The following is a 21,150-nucleotide window of genomic DNA, read 5'->3' as shown; positions in this document are numbered from 1 at the left end:
CTCTACAATATCCAACTCAGATATTCTGGAAGATGGGGCGCCCAAAATTAGGAGGGATACCCCCTTTTCAAAAAAATTGTATAACTACCCCAAAAGGCTCCCTGGAAAAAGCTCCAGAAAAGAAGAGAGGAAACCTGTGTAGGACGCTTGGTTCTTTGGAGCATCATCGGTTCTCAGGGATAGGAATACCTTAGATTGGGCTAAGCTAGATTTGCCTTGGGTTTTGCTAAATCCGAATAGTTGTACAACTATCTCTGAATGAAATTGAGATTATGTTGCTAGGATCCCTGGAAAAAAAAATGGCAACTTTCCCTACTCCTAGTCGTAGGAATAAGTATCGTCTCATTCTTTGTTTAAAATTTCCTTAACATTCCTCCTCACAAGAAGTCGTTTTTGATGATCGCAGCAAAGCAGAAATGTCAAGAAATTTTACTCCCCCTTGCTCATTGCCAAATATCGTGCAAGTGCAATCAAACAAACAGGAGCTGGCTGGCTCTAGGAACTAGGAATCGCTAATTTTTTCCCAAGAGATCGTCGCTTTAAAAAGATCCGAGGTTTCCCTCTTTTTTCTTATAATTATTATTAAGTCTAATTCCAAGAGATGTCAGTCGGATGTACCCAATGGCAGGCCAAGAGCGGGGTCTGACGTCACAACCCGCGGCCCCCGTCGCTCCCACTCTCGTGGTTAGGCTCAGAAATAGATCTTGGACTGGGTATCCTCTCGTCTACATGGCTCGGACTTCAGTTAAACTGCGAATACTCTTCATACAATACATAATTAGAAGTAAGTAGAATATTTTATTTTTAATTAAATCTTTTTCTGAAGATATTCATCCATTTTTCATATTAATTTTGAAAAAGTATTTAAAAAAAAAGTCCTAATGTTCAGCCAGATTTGAAAATAAAATTTCTCACCAAAATTCCAAAGGCACAAATAGTATTCGAGCTCCAATAAACTTGCGAAAGAACAAACATTAAAGCTATAGCAAAAAGTGAATTACTTAACTAACCTATAAGTTACTAATTCCAGGAAACCTTTTTAAATAAACATAACCTTTTCAAAGTGTTATAGTCTAGCTTGATTTCAATATTTACCTTTATTTTTCTAAATTTTGTGGAGTAATAAGGTTATAATAAATAAAATTCAACTGTAACAGAAACTTTTAATTCTAAAAAAAAAAAAAAAATAAAGATAATATTAAAAATAATGAAAAATATTCATCAGTTTTCTTTTTTACGATTTTCCGGAGTGTTTCACGTGATTTAAAAAAAAAAAAACTTTTTCTCATTTTCTTTTCTCTTATTACTGTAATTGTGTTAGTTGGTTTCCTTTATCGGAAATGAACACTTTTTTTGAGTTATCATTTTGAGGTACAAAAAAGTGAAATTTATAAATAGTAAAAAAAAAAATAAATCTATTCATACAAAGCTCAAATTTCATATATAGTATAGGCGCCACCCAAGTGATACTACAAAAATCGATTTTCGCCCAAAATCAGCCAATCGATTAGAACCATTTTAAATGAAAGGTTATTTCAGGTTACTTTAAGAAAGTTACTTTTCTAGTGCTAATTAAATATTTTATTTATTATTTTCAACGTTCTGAATTATAACTTTTTTGTAAACTTCCATTTTTAATTCTTACTTGTCCATTTAAATTGTATAAAATCGTACATTACATTACACCAAAATTTAGAGAGAGGTCAAATTCCTGTCCCTTCTCAGAAAATTAAAGATCTCGTACATGAATCCAAACGATTTTTAGTTCTCTTATCTTTTCCCAAGAGAAGACTATTAAGTGATATTTCCGGTTTTGGAAGAAACCTGTTGAGATTTCTTTGGAGGAGCTCAAAATATATCAGGATTGAGGTTCCTATCATTTTTAGTGACCATTTTGTGAAAACTATCTATCGACAGCCAATTGCTACGTCAAAAAAACTCCAATCAGGAGACTAGATTTAACTGTATGTTGTCGTTCGTACTAGCTTATTGGCCTGGCATCCGTGAGTTTACAGTGGCTCTTACTTGTCCACCTTGTTTTTTTACCCATTTTGTATCCTGCGGATGGTTTTGTCAACAATGGAAAGAAGATGGCAAAGTTTTCTGTGGCTTTGTAAGTTTTTTTGAAGTTCAAATACTATTTTAAACTGTTTGCACAGGATTCGTTCACCACAGTTATGTTTAATCAAGTAGATTCTTTGAGTCGCTTTGACCTTCCATAATGGAATCTATATCTCCAGTATGTTCGCTTTTCTCCAGAACCTATTTCCAAAATAGTTTCTTTTTTTTGGAGCGATCGAACTTTCTGAATACAGATAATTCTCTATTTCTCAAAAATAAATTTAAATAATAATACACGAACACTTTGTTTAAGCACATTTTAAAATCTCAATAACAGTCAGTACAGCCTTCTAAATTATTAAGTGACGTGTAGTGCCCACCTTGAGTACTTAAGCACAGCTCCATTTGTAAAGCTGTATAGTGTACAACTTGAATGGAATTTAAATGGACCGAGTGGGCGCTAATCGATACATCAACTTGATGTACCGGAAATGGAAATTTCAATTAGATCACTTGCTGAATGCCGATAGTTTTCTTGCTAATGAACTACACTTATACCATCGCATTTAGTGACAACCTTCCAGCGTGAAGGTTACTCTAAGATTTCTTAATTGGCCAGTCAGGGTTTCTAGATCCAATATCAACCTTAAAGCAAATGAATTCAAGTTTTATCTGAAAGCGACCAAACCCTAACTTGAAAATTCCAAATCGATAAAAGAAATCGTTAATCGACGACCTTGTGCTCAAAGCTACTACTGAGGGCTCATTTGAACCTTTGCAGGTCTTTGCAGTAACCATTTGTAGCCCCACGTAACTGGCCGGAACACGTTTAAACCAGATTCTACCATATTTGACTTTAGATCCAAAAAAAAAAAAAAAACAAGCACGCAATTGATGCTTTGCTTCCACTTCATTACTAAGGCTTGAAGCCAGCTGGAATTGTGATGATCGCTTTCTCTTACTGTCCTGGAAGAGAGTATCTTCGTAATTCCAATCAAATTTTTGGTGCTGAGTTTTTAACAGTAAATAAACGTTTGAGATTTCCCAAGTCTACAAAAGCCAGGAACAAAATGGGATTTGCAGGTCGTGGGTGGATGGTTTGATTGCTTTCATTACTTACTTACTACGTAGCTCTACAACCCGGGGTGGGCCTTGGCTTCCTTAATAATGCGACTCCAGACATCTCTATTGGCTGTTTTTGTCCTCCATCCTGACACTCCAAGGACTCCTCAACATCATCGAGCCAACGTCTTCGCGGTCGGCCAACTCTCTTCTTCATGCCTATGACGGTACCACGCAGCAGTCTGCTCGGCATCCTGTCTTCTGGCATTCTTGCAATGTGGCCTAACAATTCCATATCGTCGAGCCTTGATGAATTATTTCACATGAGTCTGCTTGTGACATCGAACGGTTTGTGCTGCACAGATGATTCAGGCACACTGAAGAGAGAGTGTTTTTGGATTATGAAAGAAAGGATATGCAGTGGGATTTTGATTCTATTGACCTTTATCTTCCATTTGCGGGAAATCTCGAAATGAGATTAAAGGGGATTTGGTAGCGATAACAGAGATCAGTATTAGGGGCGAGGATTGCCAGTATCCTTCTGCGAAGGTGTAATTACTTGTATTTGGATGAAAGAGCAAGGTCAACTGTTTGTAATTTTGCTGGACAGTTTGCAGGAAGGAACTTAGCGATGAATAACTTTCCTTCAATCGGAAGTATTCACCTGTGATGATTTTGAAAACGGATATGACTTGATTTACTTTAAAGTAGGCTCACATTTTGGTCACAACTTATTGGGAGCATTTCTCCAAGAAAATTTGATAACCCATGTGGTGCCTCAAAACGTGTACTTCCGGTCAAAACTAGAAACATGAAATTGGACGTGATCACTTACATGTTAATAAAAAACAATTTCATACTAAATCTGGCTCAACATAGCTTACCACTTTCTTTTTTGTCGACAATTTGATGACTTACTTCCTCTTTTAAGATATTTAATAGTAATTCTATTTTTTCTAGAGTTTTGGTGCTTTGAATAAGAATGGGTTTAATTTGGAGCGGTTATGCTCAAGGAAGTCCAGTTACTTCTGGTCAGAGTTCGCCAAGCTTACAAGTTAGTAGTCTTCTTTAACGGTCTTCTTTATACTATCGATTAGTGGACAACTCAATATTGGACAAGTTTCAACATGTACCAATTTCTGAAAAGGTTAAAGAATGTTCACATATCTTAAGGAAAGAAGTGGAGGAAAGAAATGGTTTTTCTTGTGGATGGACGATATTCTTGAACACTGACTACAGGAACTCTACCGAGGGGAGGGGGGTTCAGATCTCCAAGCCACCAGTTCCGATTGTGACGACTTCAAGATGAACCGGGTCTATTTTCCCGTTGTTACAGAGAGTCTTGGGCATTCGTTCTGTTCATCTTCTTCATCCTTGGCTCAGATGCTTGTGCAGATTTTCACAGCTTCTAAAACACGCTACCCAGATACTTCTGGCAGCAGATTCCACCGAGCTACATCTTTGGACCTTTGCTACCTCCTTCCAGAAAGGAGATCTCTTCAGATTCCATTGCGTTATTTTTCGAATTGTTGCATTTCCAAAACAGCTTTCTGCTAAAAGCAGGAAATAGGGCCATTAGGTTTCTTTAATGCACTTTAACCAAAAGAGGAAGTCTTGTTACCTTCTTCTTAGTCCCAAGATAATAAGATTCTATCCAACATCCGACAGCAATCATTTCATGTCTAATTCTCTAACGCATCCTAGAGATCCAGAATGATTCTGAAGGTGGAAATATTACCTTTAAATCGCAGAGAACACCCATCCAGAACTTCAAAGTTTTAACCATTACAATTTAGATCCCGCTTCTTTAGATGTTCCCCGATAAGCCTGAGAAAATTTGCACCACGCTGCCTGATTTTTTTTTCTTTACCCGCCTGATGTAGACTGTACAGACAAGTCTAAACCTGTCTCAGTTCTGAGAGATTGCTCCAGAGCATGCTCCGTAGGTCTCATATGCTTTTTCAGCACTCCTCGGAGGCAGCTTCCCGAATTGTTCACGGTATGTTCAGCTAAAGGAGCCAACTAACCATTTCCAGTTCTAGAATATTGTCTGCTTCATATTGTTGAAATTTGTCCAATCTAATTTATTAACTAGGTAGTCAACTTCTTTTATTTTACGTAAAATCTGTAGAGGCTCTTTTTTCTTTGTGCTTAAGACTCGCTAGGTTGCTTTCATTAACAAAAAGTTTTTTAGGGTGAACCATTGGAAGAATATGATGATGCTAGAAAGCGAGACATTCAAATTGAATTGCTGCGATTCAAAGAAGAGCTGGACAAGAAAAAAGAAGCGAGACGAGAAGCATTGAATTCACTGGGCAGGAGAATGGCCGACCTCCGGCTGGAAAAAGATCGTGAGAAAGAGGAGAAAGAGAAATTGCAGGTTGAATTATTGCAGCTGAAGATGATGAACAGCCAGACTATGGATCGGCTGAAAACGCTTGAAATAGAACTAAAGGATGTGCGTGAAGAGAAGGAGATGTGGCAAAAGGAAGCTGAAGAGGCCAAACGTGCTGCAGCCGAGGAGAGGCTGGATTCGATGAAAGGAGAAGAAGTTGAAGGCCTTGAGCGCCAGGTGAAGGCCTTGAAGGATGTGGCCGCCATCAGTGCGGAGATGTTGAAGATACGTGAAATGCAGGTACGGTAACAGAGTGTGCATGTTGTTACATCGTCCGTTTTTTCCTCGCTGTTTTCTGAGGAAAAATCTCCATGTAAACAATTTTCCTCTACCCTCTTTACTTCACTGACTCCGCTATGAATTTCCAATAATTTCTCTTTAATAATGGTCGCTGATACAAGCAATACTTTCTTCACATAGTGACGCTCTAATCTGGTGACCGTTTTTCTCGAATCCCATTTCATTTATTGGAGTTTTGGCTAAAGAAACAGAAAAAAGTAATTATGTAAGTAAAGCGTAAATGCCCGACATTTCAGACGCCATTAACGTCTACATACAGATTAGGATGGTCATATTATAAGCAGCAGAGATCTACTAACTATTTTACTATAATCTTTTCATTTATTTATAATTCAATAAAAAATCCAAGGCCAAACTGGGGATCGAACCTATCACTACCAGTACTACCACACAATGCTTTAAAGCCGCTTCTCTAACCACTCGGCTACCGTGTCGCTTGATAGCTTACCAAACTATTTTTAGCTAGCCAAACACTAACCACCATACTCAACACTACCGAATACTAACTACCTTAAGATCATTCCTTGAAACGTCGATGCTCTTAATTATTACACTTTCTTAATTTAATTATTCTTTTTTAACTTTACGCTTTTTCTTGCATTTTTGGACGATTAAGATACAATCGATGTCTTATCGGACAGTTTTAACTGAGATTTCAATTTTCATTCATCTAAAAAGTTGTCTCAAATCTATAGGTACCATTTATGTCTTAGTTACCTCTTCCATCATTCTAATCAGGATGGAAAAGGATCATCAATTCTCTAAGGTAATTGAAGCGCTCCTCATGAGTTCAAACGATGATTATTTTTTATTTATTCATCTATGTTTCATGATGGTTATTTCATGATGATTGTCATTCGCACAAGAATTCTACTTCAATTTCCTAACAGACTTTAATTTACAAGTTAAATATTGTTACGCAATGTTTTCAACTACGAATGGACGGACAGCACTTGGCAAAAGACAATAGTCGAATAAATGGATGACTGGAGACACAAGAAATGAAATATATTTTGAGGAAGGAAGAGAACAGTTTTGCAAAGCGACGCGTTAATAATAGACGACGAGGAGAGAGCTGCTGCACCGTCAGCACTTAACGGGATGTATCGCTTTGATCTGGCCGCCAGTCTTGTAGTGCTGCCAACTCATAAATATTTTCTTCATTTTGCCAGTATTGCAACCAACTTCCGGCTCTTCTGAGAGATTCTGGCACTTGTGGTTCCCATAATATTTTGATCCTATTGGCGGCCCCATCTTGTAGATTTGATTTCGTTTTTTTGTATTCTTCGAAAAAAAAAAATTGTTGGGTTAACTTGTTATGCAAGTCCCTATTTTTTCTAAGACGCGACTGTATGTACGTACTATGTTGAAATTCTAACTTCAATGTCACTAGGCAATCCAATTTTTTTCTTAATATGTATATAAATTCCGTAATCAGAAATAGACGATTGGCCACTCAGCATTTGAGTCCGGTCTGAAGAGCCTCCAGATCTGCTTCTTCATCCGGGAAGATGACTTCCTGGGGCCTGGAATAGCTAAAGTTTTACAGTTTACTGTACTTCCAGGAACCTGAATGGTTGTAAATCCTCGATGGCTATGCTCAGTTCTCTGCAAGCTTACAGCCCTATAAAACCAGAATAATATTTACATTATTAGTGCAGAAAACAAGACATTAAACAAGAAAAATCTTTTATTTTCCAAGTTTTGATTGAGAAAATTTTTTATTGCATAATTTGATTCTTCATTGAATACCTCAGGGAGGGAAAATTAGTAAAAAAAAAAAAAAAACTTTAATTTTTCATTAAAATAATTACTAATAAAGAATTGGCCAACCACAGTGAAGAATGGAAGTGTGAAAAGTAGGTAGGTTGAAGAGCCAATCAGAAACGAGTACTCTTTATTAAACCACGCCTACCCTTCCATGTAAATCACACCACGCCCACTTTGGCCCGCAATAAAATGGATTATTCTACTGCAGAATAATGCGAGAACATAAATTACGCACAGTTAATTACAAATAAATAACTACTTGTAATAATAATTCATTTCTAAATTATAATTAAATGCAGTTCCTTTTAACTGAGTACTTGTAAAGAAGTTTTATAATCATATAATTGGTAAAGTACTTTAACAATAATCGTAAATTGGCAAAAAAATCTACATCCACATTTTCAACTGAGAGCCTAGACGGAGTTTCTGATGCAGCTTGGTCTTGGTTATCATTGGTGGTTTCCGTGTTTAACATCCATAATTCAGTGATGACATCTAATTTTTTAATTATTGTGCACTAGGTAATCTGATTTTTGGCGGCTCAATGTTTGTAATTCAAATCTTTAAAAGCTACTCACTTCAACAATAATCGTCTATCCTAAAAATATGCATATCTTTATCTATTTCATGTTACATATCTACATAACATTGAGAGGAGAACAACCTAGATTAAGAATATAATTGAAGGAAAACTATCTTCATGAAATTCCAAATCGAATTAAACTTCATTCATTAAAAAAACCATTTTATGCGCTACGTTGTTTCCCCAAAAAATGGCAACAACAAGAACAATTTTTTTTTGAAAATGCTGTTTTTCGCTCATTTTTGGCAACTTATAGTTCTCGGTTGTTACAAAAAAAAAATTTACAGATATAAACGAAGATTTGCCCAATATTACAAAGAAAATTAGGGGATTTTATCTTTTATAGAAAAAGAGAAAAAAAATTGACAAAGTTGGGTGTTTTTCAACGTTACGCTTTTTCATGCAGTTTTTTCGACGATCAATTCTTATATACAACTGTCCTACCTAGACAGTTTTAATAAATTTGTCGTAATCGTAGTATATTCTTTTACAAGTAATATTAAGAGTAAGAAATACACGTGAATGAATATTTTTAATCAACTCAATGTGAGAAAATGGTGATTAATTTTTCAAAACTCCTATTTTTATTGAGGCTGAGCTACCCGCAGGGATGTCAGCTGTTTTCTAAAAAAGTGGCGGTTCAGACCAGTTTGCCGCGAAAAAGCTTGGCTAGCTTTCAAAACTAATAATTTCTTTTTTATAAGTTGAAAGACTTGGAGATGGTTTTTGTGAGATGGACAGATAAATGACGGTTGTTAGTTGCTAGCTAAATATAGCTGATTGGCTAACTGATTGGCGTTTGAAGTACAACGGCCTTGTTTTGGCAGCAGCTTGTCCAGAGTAACAACCTCCTTAGCTAGCATCCCCCTTTATCATTCTGTCTCTCTCTCTCTCTCTCTCGTTTTCAGGCCTTCATTTCCAATATTTTCAGCAGAAAATTGGCTAAAAAGTTAAGTTGGAGGGTTTAGGACTAGGCTGGGCAGGAAATTGTTCTTATAACTGAAAACAGCGTGTTCAAAAGAGCTTCCTGTGCAGCAAGAACACGTTCTTAAGAACAACTGTAAACCATTTTACATTAAACGAACACGAAATATAGTTCTCGTTATTTTTTCTAGCCTCTACTTCCGGGGGGGGGGGGTAAAGTAGGCTTTAAAGCACGAATCGTCCTTGTTCCATTGTCAGCTGTATGCCCTTTATCCACTTGAAGAGGTTTGGTCATGGTTATCTCGATTTTATTGAAGACAATGGAAGTGTGTAAACCAATGATTCTCAACCTTTTTGTTTCTTTTTTGTCGCGGCGGCACACTTTTAACAATTTCAAAAATTTAGTGATAGGGGAGAGGGGGCCACATTTGAATAGAATTTACGTTTTTCTGTTTACAGAGTGCGCACAGAATCGTATTATTGAACCTTTTTATTTTGTTTTCTACAACTTTCAAGTCTTCTCAACAGATCTAAAATCTAAATATGGTTATTTGCTTTGGGTTGTCGATTTTTTTTTTTTAACAAACAAAATATGAATAAAATTATACATTTTATTTTTGATATTTTGTAAACACTTTTGCTTTATTTCAAATACTACAAAAGCATTTCTCGTTCATTCATTTGCGTTTTTTAGAACTGTAATTATCAAACTAAAAAGGTTATAGATAGCATTTAAATTGCTTTTGTGTCAATGCGTGATTGAAAAAAAATACAGATAGAATATAAATTATCCACCACAATTAGGAAATCTAAAACAACACGCGTAAAAAAAAAACAAATGGTTGCCTAGCAACTGTGGGTCAGTGTCTGACCCGCTGGTCATAGGTTCGCCATCACTGGTATATAGTGTCCATCGCAGCTCGTAATTGTATCTCTGGCCCGGTTTCAGACTTACAGCCATCGTCAGTTTTGTTGTAGAGCATTCGACTTGAATTAAGTTTCTGTCCCAAACCACATTTTTGTTAACTCTTAGTTAAAAAATGAATTTTCTACACTATTCTTTACGACGAATAAAACCAGTGATTTTCGACTTATTTATTTTCATTTTTTTAAAATTAATAACCAAAGCAAGAAAAGTGCTCAGTCATTGTGTACACTGAAAATAAGTAAATATTTGTGTTTATTTTTATCGCTGTGTTAAATTTAGTACACTCACATTTACATTGAGACGTGTGTGTTGCGTGCGGAGAGTGGGGCCCCAGGACATTTAACGACAATTAGCTGTGTTCATCCCACGCGTTTAGGTTGCTACTTACAGGAACTAAAAAACTTGAAGAAGAAGAGACCACATGGTAATTGGCAATCTATTTATAGTAGTGTGAGTGTTTAAAAATATCCTCTTCTTTGCTTCTACTACTATCACCATTAGAGATCAGCTGATCTAGTGGCATCACTGCTGCCTAAATAGAAATCCACTCAGCACAATCATGGCGTGAAAATACACGCATGACTTTTTTACATTTATTTATTTATTTATTTATTTATTTTAACCTATAGATTTCAAACTTCTTATTCCAAAAATGCCCTTAAAATACTGCTTCCAGAAAATTATTCAAACATAAACAAATGGTCTACCATTATATGTAATATACGGAGTTTAGGGAATAAACATTACTGCCATTTCAGAGAAGCTGAAATATCCCTCCAGGGAAAGTCGTATCTTCCCTTAAGTGGGAATATTATCATCCCTTAATTGTACTCTGTCAGGGCAAGTTAAGGGAAAACGTTACGTACACTTCTCCAAGAAATATTACAAAATTCTTAGAATTTTTTTTCTGAGAAAATATTTCAAATAATAGTTGTGATTGTCTATGTTGGCAATTAAAACAAATTATCAGAAAATCAGTGATGCCATTATTTGGGGAAAAAAAAGAAATCTCAAAAAAGTAAAATATCCCTGCAATAGTAATTACTACTTTCGGTTGAGTAATTTAAGAGATCGGATCTTTTTGCCAGTACCCAAATACGAAATAGGAAGTTTTTTTTATCTTCCTTTAGGGTCTTAAGATATTTTGATCACGAAACGGATTGTTTTCGGATAGAAAATCAATTTTAAAAATTTAATAGGTTGGTACGCCTGTCTATTTTGTGTTTAAACAAAAGATCGAAAATGAATAATTGCTGGAGCAATAGTAGTAGTTCAGGCAGGGCTTAACGTCCAACTACCATTTAGGTGTCGTGGACGGAGGTGAACTAGCAAACATAATTTACTGTTAAATATCTTTTATTAACCATTAAATAAAATCTAAGGCCTAGACCCCGAGAATCGAACCCACTAAACCAACAATACGCTTTGCTAAGGTCTCGCCTCTCAACCGCTCGGTTACCGTGGTGCCATAAACCCACACTAGTATGTTCCAATCATAAACGACCATTCCTACCATTAGTCTTAATGGATCAATCCATTATACCAGCTGTTAGATGGCGTAAGGTTTCATTAAAAATTAAAACTACAGATGATCGAAAAAAAAAAAATTAACTACGCCAGCGGATATCCTACAAATTTGATGAAAACGTCGTCAAGGTGATGATTTCTCACGATTGGAGAAAAAACTTTTTTATTCAAGATTTTTTTTCTTTTAATGATTTAAGGTGCGTCAACATCTAAGATTATTGGCGCCCGGAGCTTTTTTCAGTGCACTGCCGGCCTCCGGTCAGTGTTCTTTCGTTACAGACAACACTGTCCATCATCGGACAGTGAGCTGTGAGAAGCTCCTAGGAAGAGAAAAATAAAAGGGTCAGCTGCTGGATTCGAACCCGGGACCTCCACGTGGAAGTCCAGTATGCTAACCGCATAGCTAATCCCTTCCCTATATTCAAGATTTATATCGCTCTAAAAGATGTCTAAAGACACGTAATACGTTCAACTATAGGGTCGTTCAGGGATATACCATTTAGACGACTGACGCCAATACTTATGAGGCGTCAGGAGCAATAGGTTTACCTTTGAAACCAGGACTGACTGGGCTGACTGAATTGTACCAAAGAGGTACCCAAATTCTGCAACCAAAAGTAACAACTAGTACTAAAGAGAATCCATCATGGATACCATTTCCTGTAAAGTGCTGCTTTTTACGGGTTTCCTTCGCTTACGTAATATTAATGATGATTAAAAGAGCGTAAAAAAACTCGGGTTTGACGAAGATGATGTGGCCGGAAGTAATCTCATACTCTTTTCCCCCTAATTTTTCGCGTTTAACTTACCAACGTTAAGTAAAATTATTGTGTTTTTTTACTCACGCCTTTTTAACTTACATTTTTCGTTCTATTTTGAATTAAGTGAATTCTGAAGACAATTATTACGATGATGTAAGTATTTCGTGTTGTGTCAATATTATCTCAGCAATTTTTCTCAGATAAATTATTGGTTATTATTATTATCGATTAAGTGTTTTTTTCAGCAGTTTTAAGGAATCATTTCCGGGGGAACAAACAATTACAACAACAACAACAACAAAAAATTAACTCGAACACATTTAAGTACTTCCGTCTTCCGAAGAGTAAAAGGGGCTACGAAAATAAGGAGGGAAATTATAGCAGGATTGTGTGTTAAGTTGGCAATGCTGTTGGAGTGAGAGAGAGGGAGAGAGAGACCGCGTTTATTGGTTACAGTGCATGCAGCAGTATAACCTTATCTAGGGCGTCTGTTTGCCTGCAAGGTTTAGTGGGGTCGTTACTGGGTACATTAAGGACACAACACGTGCAATAAATATACCTACCTATGTATATCATCATCTCCACAGTATCTCCACAATTCCAAAACCTTCTAAATCAATAAACCTTTTATAATCCTTCATTGGAATTCTATGTTTTTGAACAGAATCGGAAAATAATGCAGGGATTACAAACTTCCGGCGTGACGTCACTCATAAGATTTTCACTTACAGCAAATTTTTACTTTCTTGAAGTGACGTATTTCCTAAACCTTCACATTTACATAGCAGTTACATGCTCTTGAAAACCAGTATTCTTTTGAACATATTTAAATTTTGAAACTGTAAAGTTGTACATTGTACTGTAGTTACCAGGATGGATTGATGAGAGAACATTACCAAAAAATGAGGTAGCTATTTCTCTGGAAGATAACGAGACTGATGCTGCTACAGAAGAACTATGCATGCGCCCAAATCCTAACGACCGACAGCTGTGCAGCGTAAAGCCTTCTCTTTCGATTGTGCAGCGTCTCACGTGTTTGTAGAGAAATCTGTGTCTGACCAGAACCGTCGTCGTTTGTGTAAGAGGTGTTAGTTTCGTTTTGCCCGAAAACATTATACTACACATGTAGTAGAGAAACGAATTGTCGGTGAAATTTCACATCAAAACTTGGGTAAAACCGCTACTGAAACCTACCTTTTATTAAAAGAAGTTTATGGCGATGAATGTTGTATCACGTGCGCAAGTTTTTGAGTGGTTCAAGCGTTTCCAAGATGGCCGCAGAAGACGTCGGAGATGATGACCGCCCGGGCTCGCCCTTTCACGTCCAAAAACGGATGAAAATATCGATTATAATTAATCAATATTACTACCATGTGAGGTGCTTGCTCAACTCCGTTGAAAGAGTAAGGGACTAAACGACCCCGATTTGTGGAAGAACAAGTCACGGGGTTCTCTTTTTCAAGACAACCAGCGCCGGTACACACTGCATTGTCCGTCAAGACGACGTTTCTAGCCAAGTACAACATCCCAGTTTTAGGCCTCATCCGCCTTATTCGCCTGACCTGGCCGTCCCCATGTGACTTTTATCTGTTCCCCCAAAGTCAAAACTTGCATTAAAAGGAACACGATTTTTCGGTCCGTTGAAGCTGTGAAAGAAAAAGCCTGCACGCGTCATGCAGAGAAGCTCACAGAAAAAGACTTCCAGCACTGTTTCGAACAATATGGTAAATTCGCATGGAGCGTTGTTGGGATAGAGGAGGGGTGTATATTGAAGGCGATAATAACTAAATATTTATAAATTGAAAATAAAATGTTTTACAGCAATAGTCTCGGTTATTTAATAGCCACACCTCGTAAGCACTAATAAGCACCTCTGTAATCAGGAAATACAGGGAAAGTCCCGAACCCGGAAATGCGTTTTCTCCTGTTTATACTATTTCATTTGGCTGATTTTTGTGAAAGCCAGCTACCTTTAAATGTGGAACAAATACTACTGATCTTAGATAAGTTCCATTTCGTGTGTTTAATCTATTTCTTTGTTTTCCAGGTGAACGAGCTCAAAGCCAAACTGTCGGCCATCGAAGAAACTGGACAGGCGTATGAAAAAGAAGTAGAGAATATGCGCCGTTTGAGGATGTTGTACGAAGAACGAGCAAGAGCGGTCTCGCTTAGTCATAAAATGGAATTGGACAGAGAAAAAGCTCGACTTGTCGCTTCGGAAGCTAAACTCGAACTAGCCGAACAAAGGGCGGCCACCCTGGAAGAAAAGAAAGTCGAACTGAACGAAACTATTGCCAGAATGGATAAAGCGTTGGATGCGACCAAAGCGGAAATCAGTGAACTTCGACTGGAACTGGCCGGCACTCGTGAAGAGCTGTACAATGCTACCTCGCAGATGAGCATCATCAATCACTTGTTTAGCCACGTGTTGTCTGGACCTGACGGCCTGGAAAGAGTGACCAGGGTGTTGGAGGAGCACCATGATCTGGTCAATCATCTCACCGAAAAGGTAACTGACTTCCGTCACAAAGAGCTCACTCTTTATAGCATCTCACCTTTACTTAATCTTCTCATCAAAAATTTTAAGGAAATTTCTACATTAATTTTGCAATTTATTATGAAATAAAAATCCTGATTTTGTATTTCCAGGGTAAGATCAATGATTTAGCATCAACCTTGCTAGAACTGGCCGATCAAGGACATGTGCCAACCGAAGAGGAACAAGACATTGCAGCCAATCTTAGCAAAGTGTGGCGTCTGTTGGTAGAACTGTTGGGCCATCATGTGAAACCAACGGTCGGCGATAGTTCTCCAAACTCATGCTATAAAAGCGTTGACACGCCTAAAGGACCAAAACTTGTCATCAGTGTGTCGCAAACGTTCCTACGGTTGAAAGATCTAATTCTGGAGAAGAACAGTCTGGTGAAGGAGGTGGGACGGTTGAAAGAGCTGAACAGCACGCTGGAGAGTCGACTGGAGGAGCAGGAAGGACGACTGGCCGTGGTTGCCGAGGAGTTGCACAACACCTGGGAGGTGGTGAATCGTCTCAAGACCCAGCACAAGCATCTTCATACTCATGAGAAGGTGCTCAGGTAGGCCATCTGGATGATATCTCTTTTTATTTTTATTGGCCAACCCAAGTTAGAAGAATATTTACGAGTAAGAATGTTTGGAATGATTGTAAAAGAATATCGTATGAGTGTTCACATCAACTCTGATTCATTGTGAGTCTTAACCATGTTGAAAGCCTCTCAGTTTACTTCAGAGAGATGAACCTATTCGGTATCTTACCTTCACCTTAATAGCCTGCCTCTTTCAATACACGTAATACATTTGCCCTCTGTCTGTCTGCAGGTACGAATTGGCCCAAAAAAGACTGATGCTGAACGAATTGAAAAAAGAGTTGGAAAACTGTAAAGAATCTTGGGCATTGGCCCGTGCCAAGAACAGTCAGACGGAAGAAGATTGGAGAGAATTGAGGAAAGAGTTTGCCTCTAGAAAGCAGGTGAGCTCGGCGGAGAGTGGATATGAAGAGTCGCCGGGTGACAGCCAGGATGAAGAAGACTGGTCGGCTAGAGAGGAACAAGACAGTGAGGATGTGTCCGAGAATAAATCTGATCCAGAAGAAACGAAGGAACACTGCGCTACGCCAGCCAATGAGGTGAGCTTGATTTGGCCGTCCTAACTGTCTTATTCTAGCTTTTCATTCGTTTCAAGTTCAGTCTTGGGAGCGCTGGGCAAGAATAGCTATCTTAATAATTATTGTTATTAGGTTATTTTTTGTTTTTATAATTTTTGGCGCATCTTTATCTGAGGACATTGGACCCGTAGTAGGGAAGGGATTAGCTATGCAGTTAGCGTACTGGACTCACACGCGGAGGTCCCGGGTTCGAGTCCAGTTGCTGACCCTTAGATTTTCTCTTCCTAGAGCTTCTTACAGCTCACTGTCCGGAGGCCGGCAGCGCACTGGAAAAAGCTCCGGGCGCTAATAACCTAAAATGTTGACGCGCCTTAAATCATTTTAAAAAAAAATTTGACCCGTAGTCTTTTTCAGTTCATTTCTGGTCTCCGGAGTGTTATACTCGATACAGAAATCACTGTCCATCATTGGGCATGAAGCTTCTAGATAAAGAATATCGAAGGGTTGAATGTGAAACCGGAATGCTCTTAACCATTCACCTAATCCCTTCCCCCCCTCAAATTGTGATTATTCTTTCCAGGCGCTATATTTTGGTCCTGCTAAAAAAGAAAACTAAGTAGATGATGAGAAGCCTGAAAGGGCATGTTGTGGAAAGCGGTTTCAGGGTTGCTTTTCTTCCAATTTTCTTAGGAGGTGAATATTAATTTTCCTTTTTTGATTTTTTTCTTTGTTTTCAGTTAGAAAGCAATGTCAGCGATGTCAAAATGGAAGCTCAGTCAATTGGAGAATCAGAAACTACTTCAGATGAAGTGACAACTCCTACACCAGCTAGACAACGAACCGCAGAAGAGATACTAAAGGCTCGTGAGGATCGACTAAAACGTTTAGAAGATCAGTGTAAAGGTTTATTTAACAAAATGAATCAAACCTCTCAGCGCAGTGATCAGCTGTCCAGTCGACTGGTTGAACTGCATGAACATTACGGTGAGGAAGGCCGTCAGAGGAAACAGCATGATGCAGCAGCTGCATGTAGCTCGGTGACGGTCAATGTTGGATGCACATTGGCCAGGAGGTTAGTTAGTGACCAGGACGTGGGCACGAATCTGGAAGAACTGAAGAGTTCGGCCATAGTTGGAGACGCTGAGCAAGAAGTTATTGCCACAGTTTCGACGAATGGCACCACGCCAAACTTAGATCCTGATCCTAAAACCTGATAATCCTTCAAGGCCTTTGGCAAATTGTTTCTCTTTCATTAAAAAAAAAAAATAATAATAATAATTTTCCTATTGGATAAAGAAAATATATCACTCTTTTATAAATAAAAAATTTGTAAATAGCTCTCTCAAAAATGTGGAGGAGCTATTGAAAACTTGTTATGGATCCGCGGTGTTATGAGAGACAGGATTTACGTATGCATTAACAGAATGTCCTGTCATTTCAAAATCTTATTTTTATTCTATTTTTTTAAGACGGCTTTGGAATAAAGATTGTTTTGTATCGATTGTTAATAAAATTTAAAAGTTATTTGGTGCCCTTTTCTTTTTTATGATGTGCGATGAGATAAGATGGTGCTTGAAGATAGAATTGCTATGTTAATACGAATTCGAAAATACGATACGAATTATAGCAAAGATAAAAGACCAAAAAGAGGATTCTAGCGCCCCTATAGTTTGTTCAAGTAACTTCTTACTAGTGATGGGCAGAACGAGTCCGTCTTTGGACTCGTTGGATTTGAATCAGTTCCAGGGTTGGAATCGATTCCAACAACTCGTTCACCGATTCCGGTCTCTGTACTTACCCTATGCATTAGTAACATTGTCACGCAATTTATTAAAAAATATCATTAAATGTTAGCTTTCCCAGTTAATAACAAAACTATATTTCTTTAACACACATTGAGTACTATCCCTAATTTCCAATTGCACTGATAAATATAAAATTAACAACGTAACACAAAAATTAACATAAAAATAGACTAGTCAATTATAAAAATTAAAGCAATGCTGTTTAGTCATTATCTAGCTTGACCACTGGAAGACTGGAGTTAATGTGCTTCAAGAGGATCCAAGATAGAGAAACGGAAATGGGTAGGAAATTATTCCCATAAAAAAAATCTAACCCTTCAAGCAAAATGATAATTACTCATAAATAAAGAAATATTTATTTACTAGGACTTGTATATCAAGCTTTAAAAATATTATCTCATTATCTTACGAAAAGAAAAAGCTGTGTGCTTAATCTTTAACATAGCGCTGGACACTCTTATTCTTATCTTCATTGGGTAAGTTTAACCGTGTACATGACCGTGAGACAGTCAAAGTAACACTGAGCCAAAATTTAGTATTACCTAATTGGTTTACTTACTGCAGTATCCCTCCCACTCTATCACCAATTTCACAAACATTCATCGATTGGAAATAATTTTTAGTTAAATATTCGTTTTATTTGAATACAAAAAACATTATAACGCTTTCTTAAGATGATTTTAATTTTTAAAATTTGTTTTTGTCCATTACTCTTATAAAATACGAAGAATTTCAAATAAAATATAATATACAAACACAATGATCTAGTGTGCAGGTGGAGTCAGTCCTCGTTACCATAGCAATGGAACCGTTAAACAACTCCGGTTCCAGCTCCAGCAATTTCTATTGGCTAGATTCAGTGAACCAAAAAATGGAACGAGTCCGGTTTCAAAAGGATTTAAATCACTCCGGATTCGACTCCACCAACTCCAGTGGATTTAACCAATGAAAATGCTAGAGCTGGGCCGGAGTCGTTTAACGGTTCCGTTGTCATGGTAACTACGACTGACTCCACCTGCACACTAGATCATTCTGTGTTTGTATATTATATTTTATTTGAAATTCTTCGTATTTTATAAGAGTAATGGACAAAAACAAATTTTAAAAATTCAAATCATCTTAAGAAAGCGTTATAATGTTTTTTGTATTCCAATGAAACGAATATTTAACTAAAAAATATTTTTAATCGATGAATGTTTGTGAAATAGGTGATAGAGTGGGAGGGATACTACACTAAGTAAACCAGTTAGGTAATACTAAATTTTGGCCCAGTTTTACTTTGACCGTCTAGCTGACATGTACACGTTCAAACTTACGCCAATGAAGATGAGAGTAAGTGTCCAGCGCTAAGTTTAAGATTAAGCACACAGCTTTTTCTTTTTGTAAAACAATAAGATAATATTTTAAAAGCTTGATATTCAATTCTTAGTAAATAAATATTATGAGTAATTATAATTTTGAAGGGTTAGAATTTTTATGGAATAATTTCCTACCCATTTCCGTTTCTCTACCTTGAATACTCTTGAAGTAAGTTAACTCCAGTCTTCTAGTGGTCAAGCTAGATAATGACAAAACTGCATTGCTTTAATTTATATTTGACTAGCCTATTTTTGTGTTAATTTTTGTATTACGTTGTTAATTTTATATTTATCAGAGCAATTGGAAATTAGGGATAGTACTCAATGTGTGTTAAAGAAATATAGTTTTGTTATTAACTGGGAAAGCTAACATTTAATGATATAATAATATAATAAATTGCGTGACATTTGTTCTTATGTTTAATCGTTCCAAACCTTCTGCTGCCTCATTTTCATTTTTATTTGCCTAAATTTTTTGGGGCGGGGCGGAATCACTTTTTTTTAAAATAGGGATTTGAATCAACTCGTTCCACCATCGGACTCGTTCCAATGGAACGAGTCCGCTCAAATAGCCCATCACTACTTCTTACTACTACCAACAGCTGGCCAGAAGTAGCAGCGAAATATTTTATTTTAGTAAATTTATTTATGAAGTTTAAAATACAAAAAATACAAAATATTTACCAATAAAGCACATTATTGTTCAAGAAACTCATTGATTTTTGTAAAACAGAATGTTCATATTTGAGTTTAAATAAATTCAAACAATAGTTCGTACTTATTTGTAAACACGTAAAATAACCTGCAAGTAAACAAACTTCCTCACCACACAGTTGCCATGGTGATTGGCACAACAGCCAAGAGCTTCACCACAATAGCTTTGGTTAAACACACGCACAGTGCAGCTTGAACAATTTACACTATATGTATGTATATCTATACCTCAGTGGCACTCCCTTTAGGTAAGTTGAATATCAATGCCCTAGATTGGATATTGTTACGATATTGTTGAAAACAAAGCCATTCAGGCAATTCCTTTTAAAATGGTTATTTAAAGGAGTAAATTGTAATCAATTAATACCAGCAATGTAGTCGTAACTTATATTTTTGGCACAATTAATAGTTTAATAGTGTACTAACTGACTCCTGGTTTCGTGCTGAAAACAAACTTTTCCTTGATAAGTCCCCTTCCTTCTTCTCCCATCTCTAAAACTGTCAATAGTGGGGGAAAATGGGAATTCAGACGTACTTTTTTTTTGTGCAAAAAGATCGCCACCAACAACAACCGTTCTGCAACACTCGGTCTCACTGAGACTAATTATTGAATACGGCAAGGCACGTCCATCACCGCCATTATCAACATTTGTTCAACCGATATCGAATTCGATACAAATTTAAGTAGTGAATTAGTAAATTGTGGCTCCCAACGGCCGGCCATATCTACATGAAGGGCTAGAATATGCACATCACGTGGCTTAAATTAACAAATAGTATATGATAAAAAATGAACAAGGAAATAAAAACTATTGAAAAAAGTGGAAGTTGTTACCTAACTACAACAGCTGTTTCCGTGTTTCATACTCAATAATCACGCCAATACGAGATTGTCTATGTTGGGTCGATCTATTTTGATAGACGCGAAGTAAAAACCATTAGAAAAAGTTATAGGTCTCGACTGGGTACTTCAGAAAAGTGACTGCCTGGGCAGAAAAGTCTGCAAGGATAAGGTTCTCCATGCTGTTCTTCAACCTTCGAGAGAAACCTAAGTGAAACCTTATTCGAACTCAAAGATCATAAACATCTAATATAAAACCGGTTTAAATCTACAAAACCGCAATACTTCCGGTTAGTTATAAATATTATCGACAGATGTATTCCTCCCACAACAACTTCTTAGTTACACCTAATAAACAATGTTCCAGCTCCAAAATAATAAATATTCAAATAAACACAAAACAATAATCATAAATCTTAGAAAATATATATAAAGAAAAAGAATGAACTGGACATAAATACAAATTGAAACCTCAAGGACA

The 21,150-nt window shown here is 36.9% G+C and overlaps 1 protein-coding gene across 1 annotated transcript; it reads left to right on the top strand.

Annotated features, from left to right (window-relative positions):
* Positions 1–648: 648 nt before the first annotated feature.
* On the top strand, positions 649–19,891 carry LOC141446229 (uncharacterized). The gene is made up of 7 exons (XM_074112736.1): positions 649–784; positions 4,084–4,177; positions 5,318–5,758; positions 14,359–14,820; positions 14,961–15,403; positions 15,666–15,972; positions 16,689–19,891. Exons 2-7 carry the CDS (start codon positions 4,106–4,108, stop codon positions 17,163–17,165), a joined length of 2,202 nt encoding a protein of 733 aa, XP_073968837.1. The 5' UTR covers positions 649–784; positions 4,084–4,105; the 3' UTR covers positions 17,166–19,891.
* Positions 19,892–21,150: the final 1,259 nt, after the last annotated feature.

This window comes from Rhodnius prolixus, unplaced genomic scaffold (genome assembly GCF_049639745.1).
Source record: "Rhodnius prolixus isolate KJV_2025 unplaced genomic scaffold, Rpr scaffold_1, whole genome shotgun sequence".
NCBI lineage: Eukaryota > Metazoa > Arthropoda > Insecta > Hemiptera > Reduviidae > Rhodnius > Rhodnius prolixus.
This window is presented reverse-complemented; position numbering and strand designations above follow the sequence as displayed.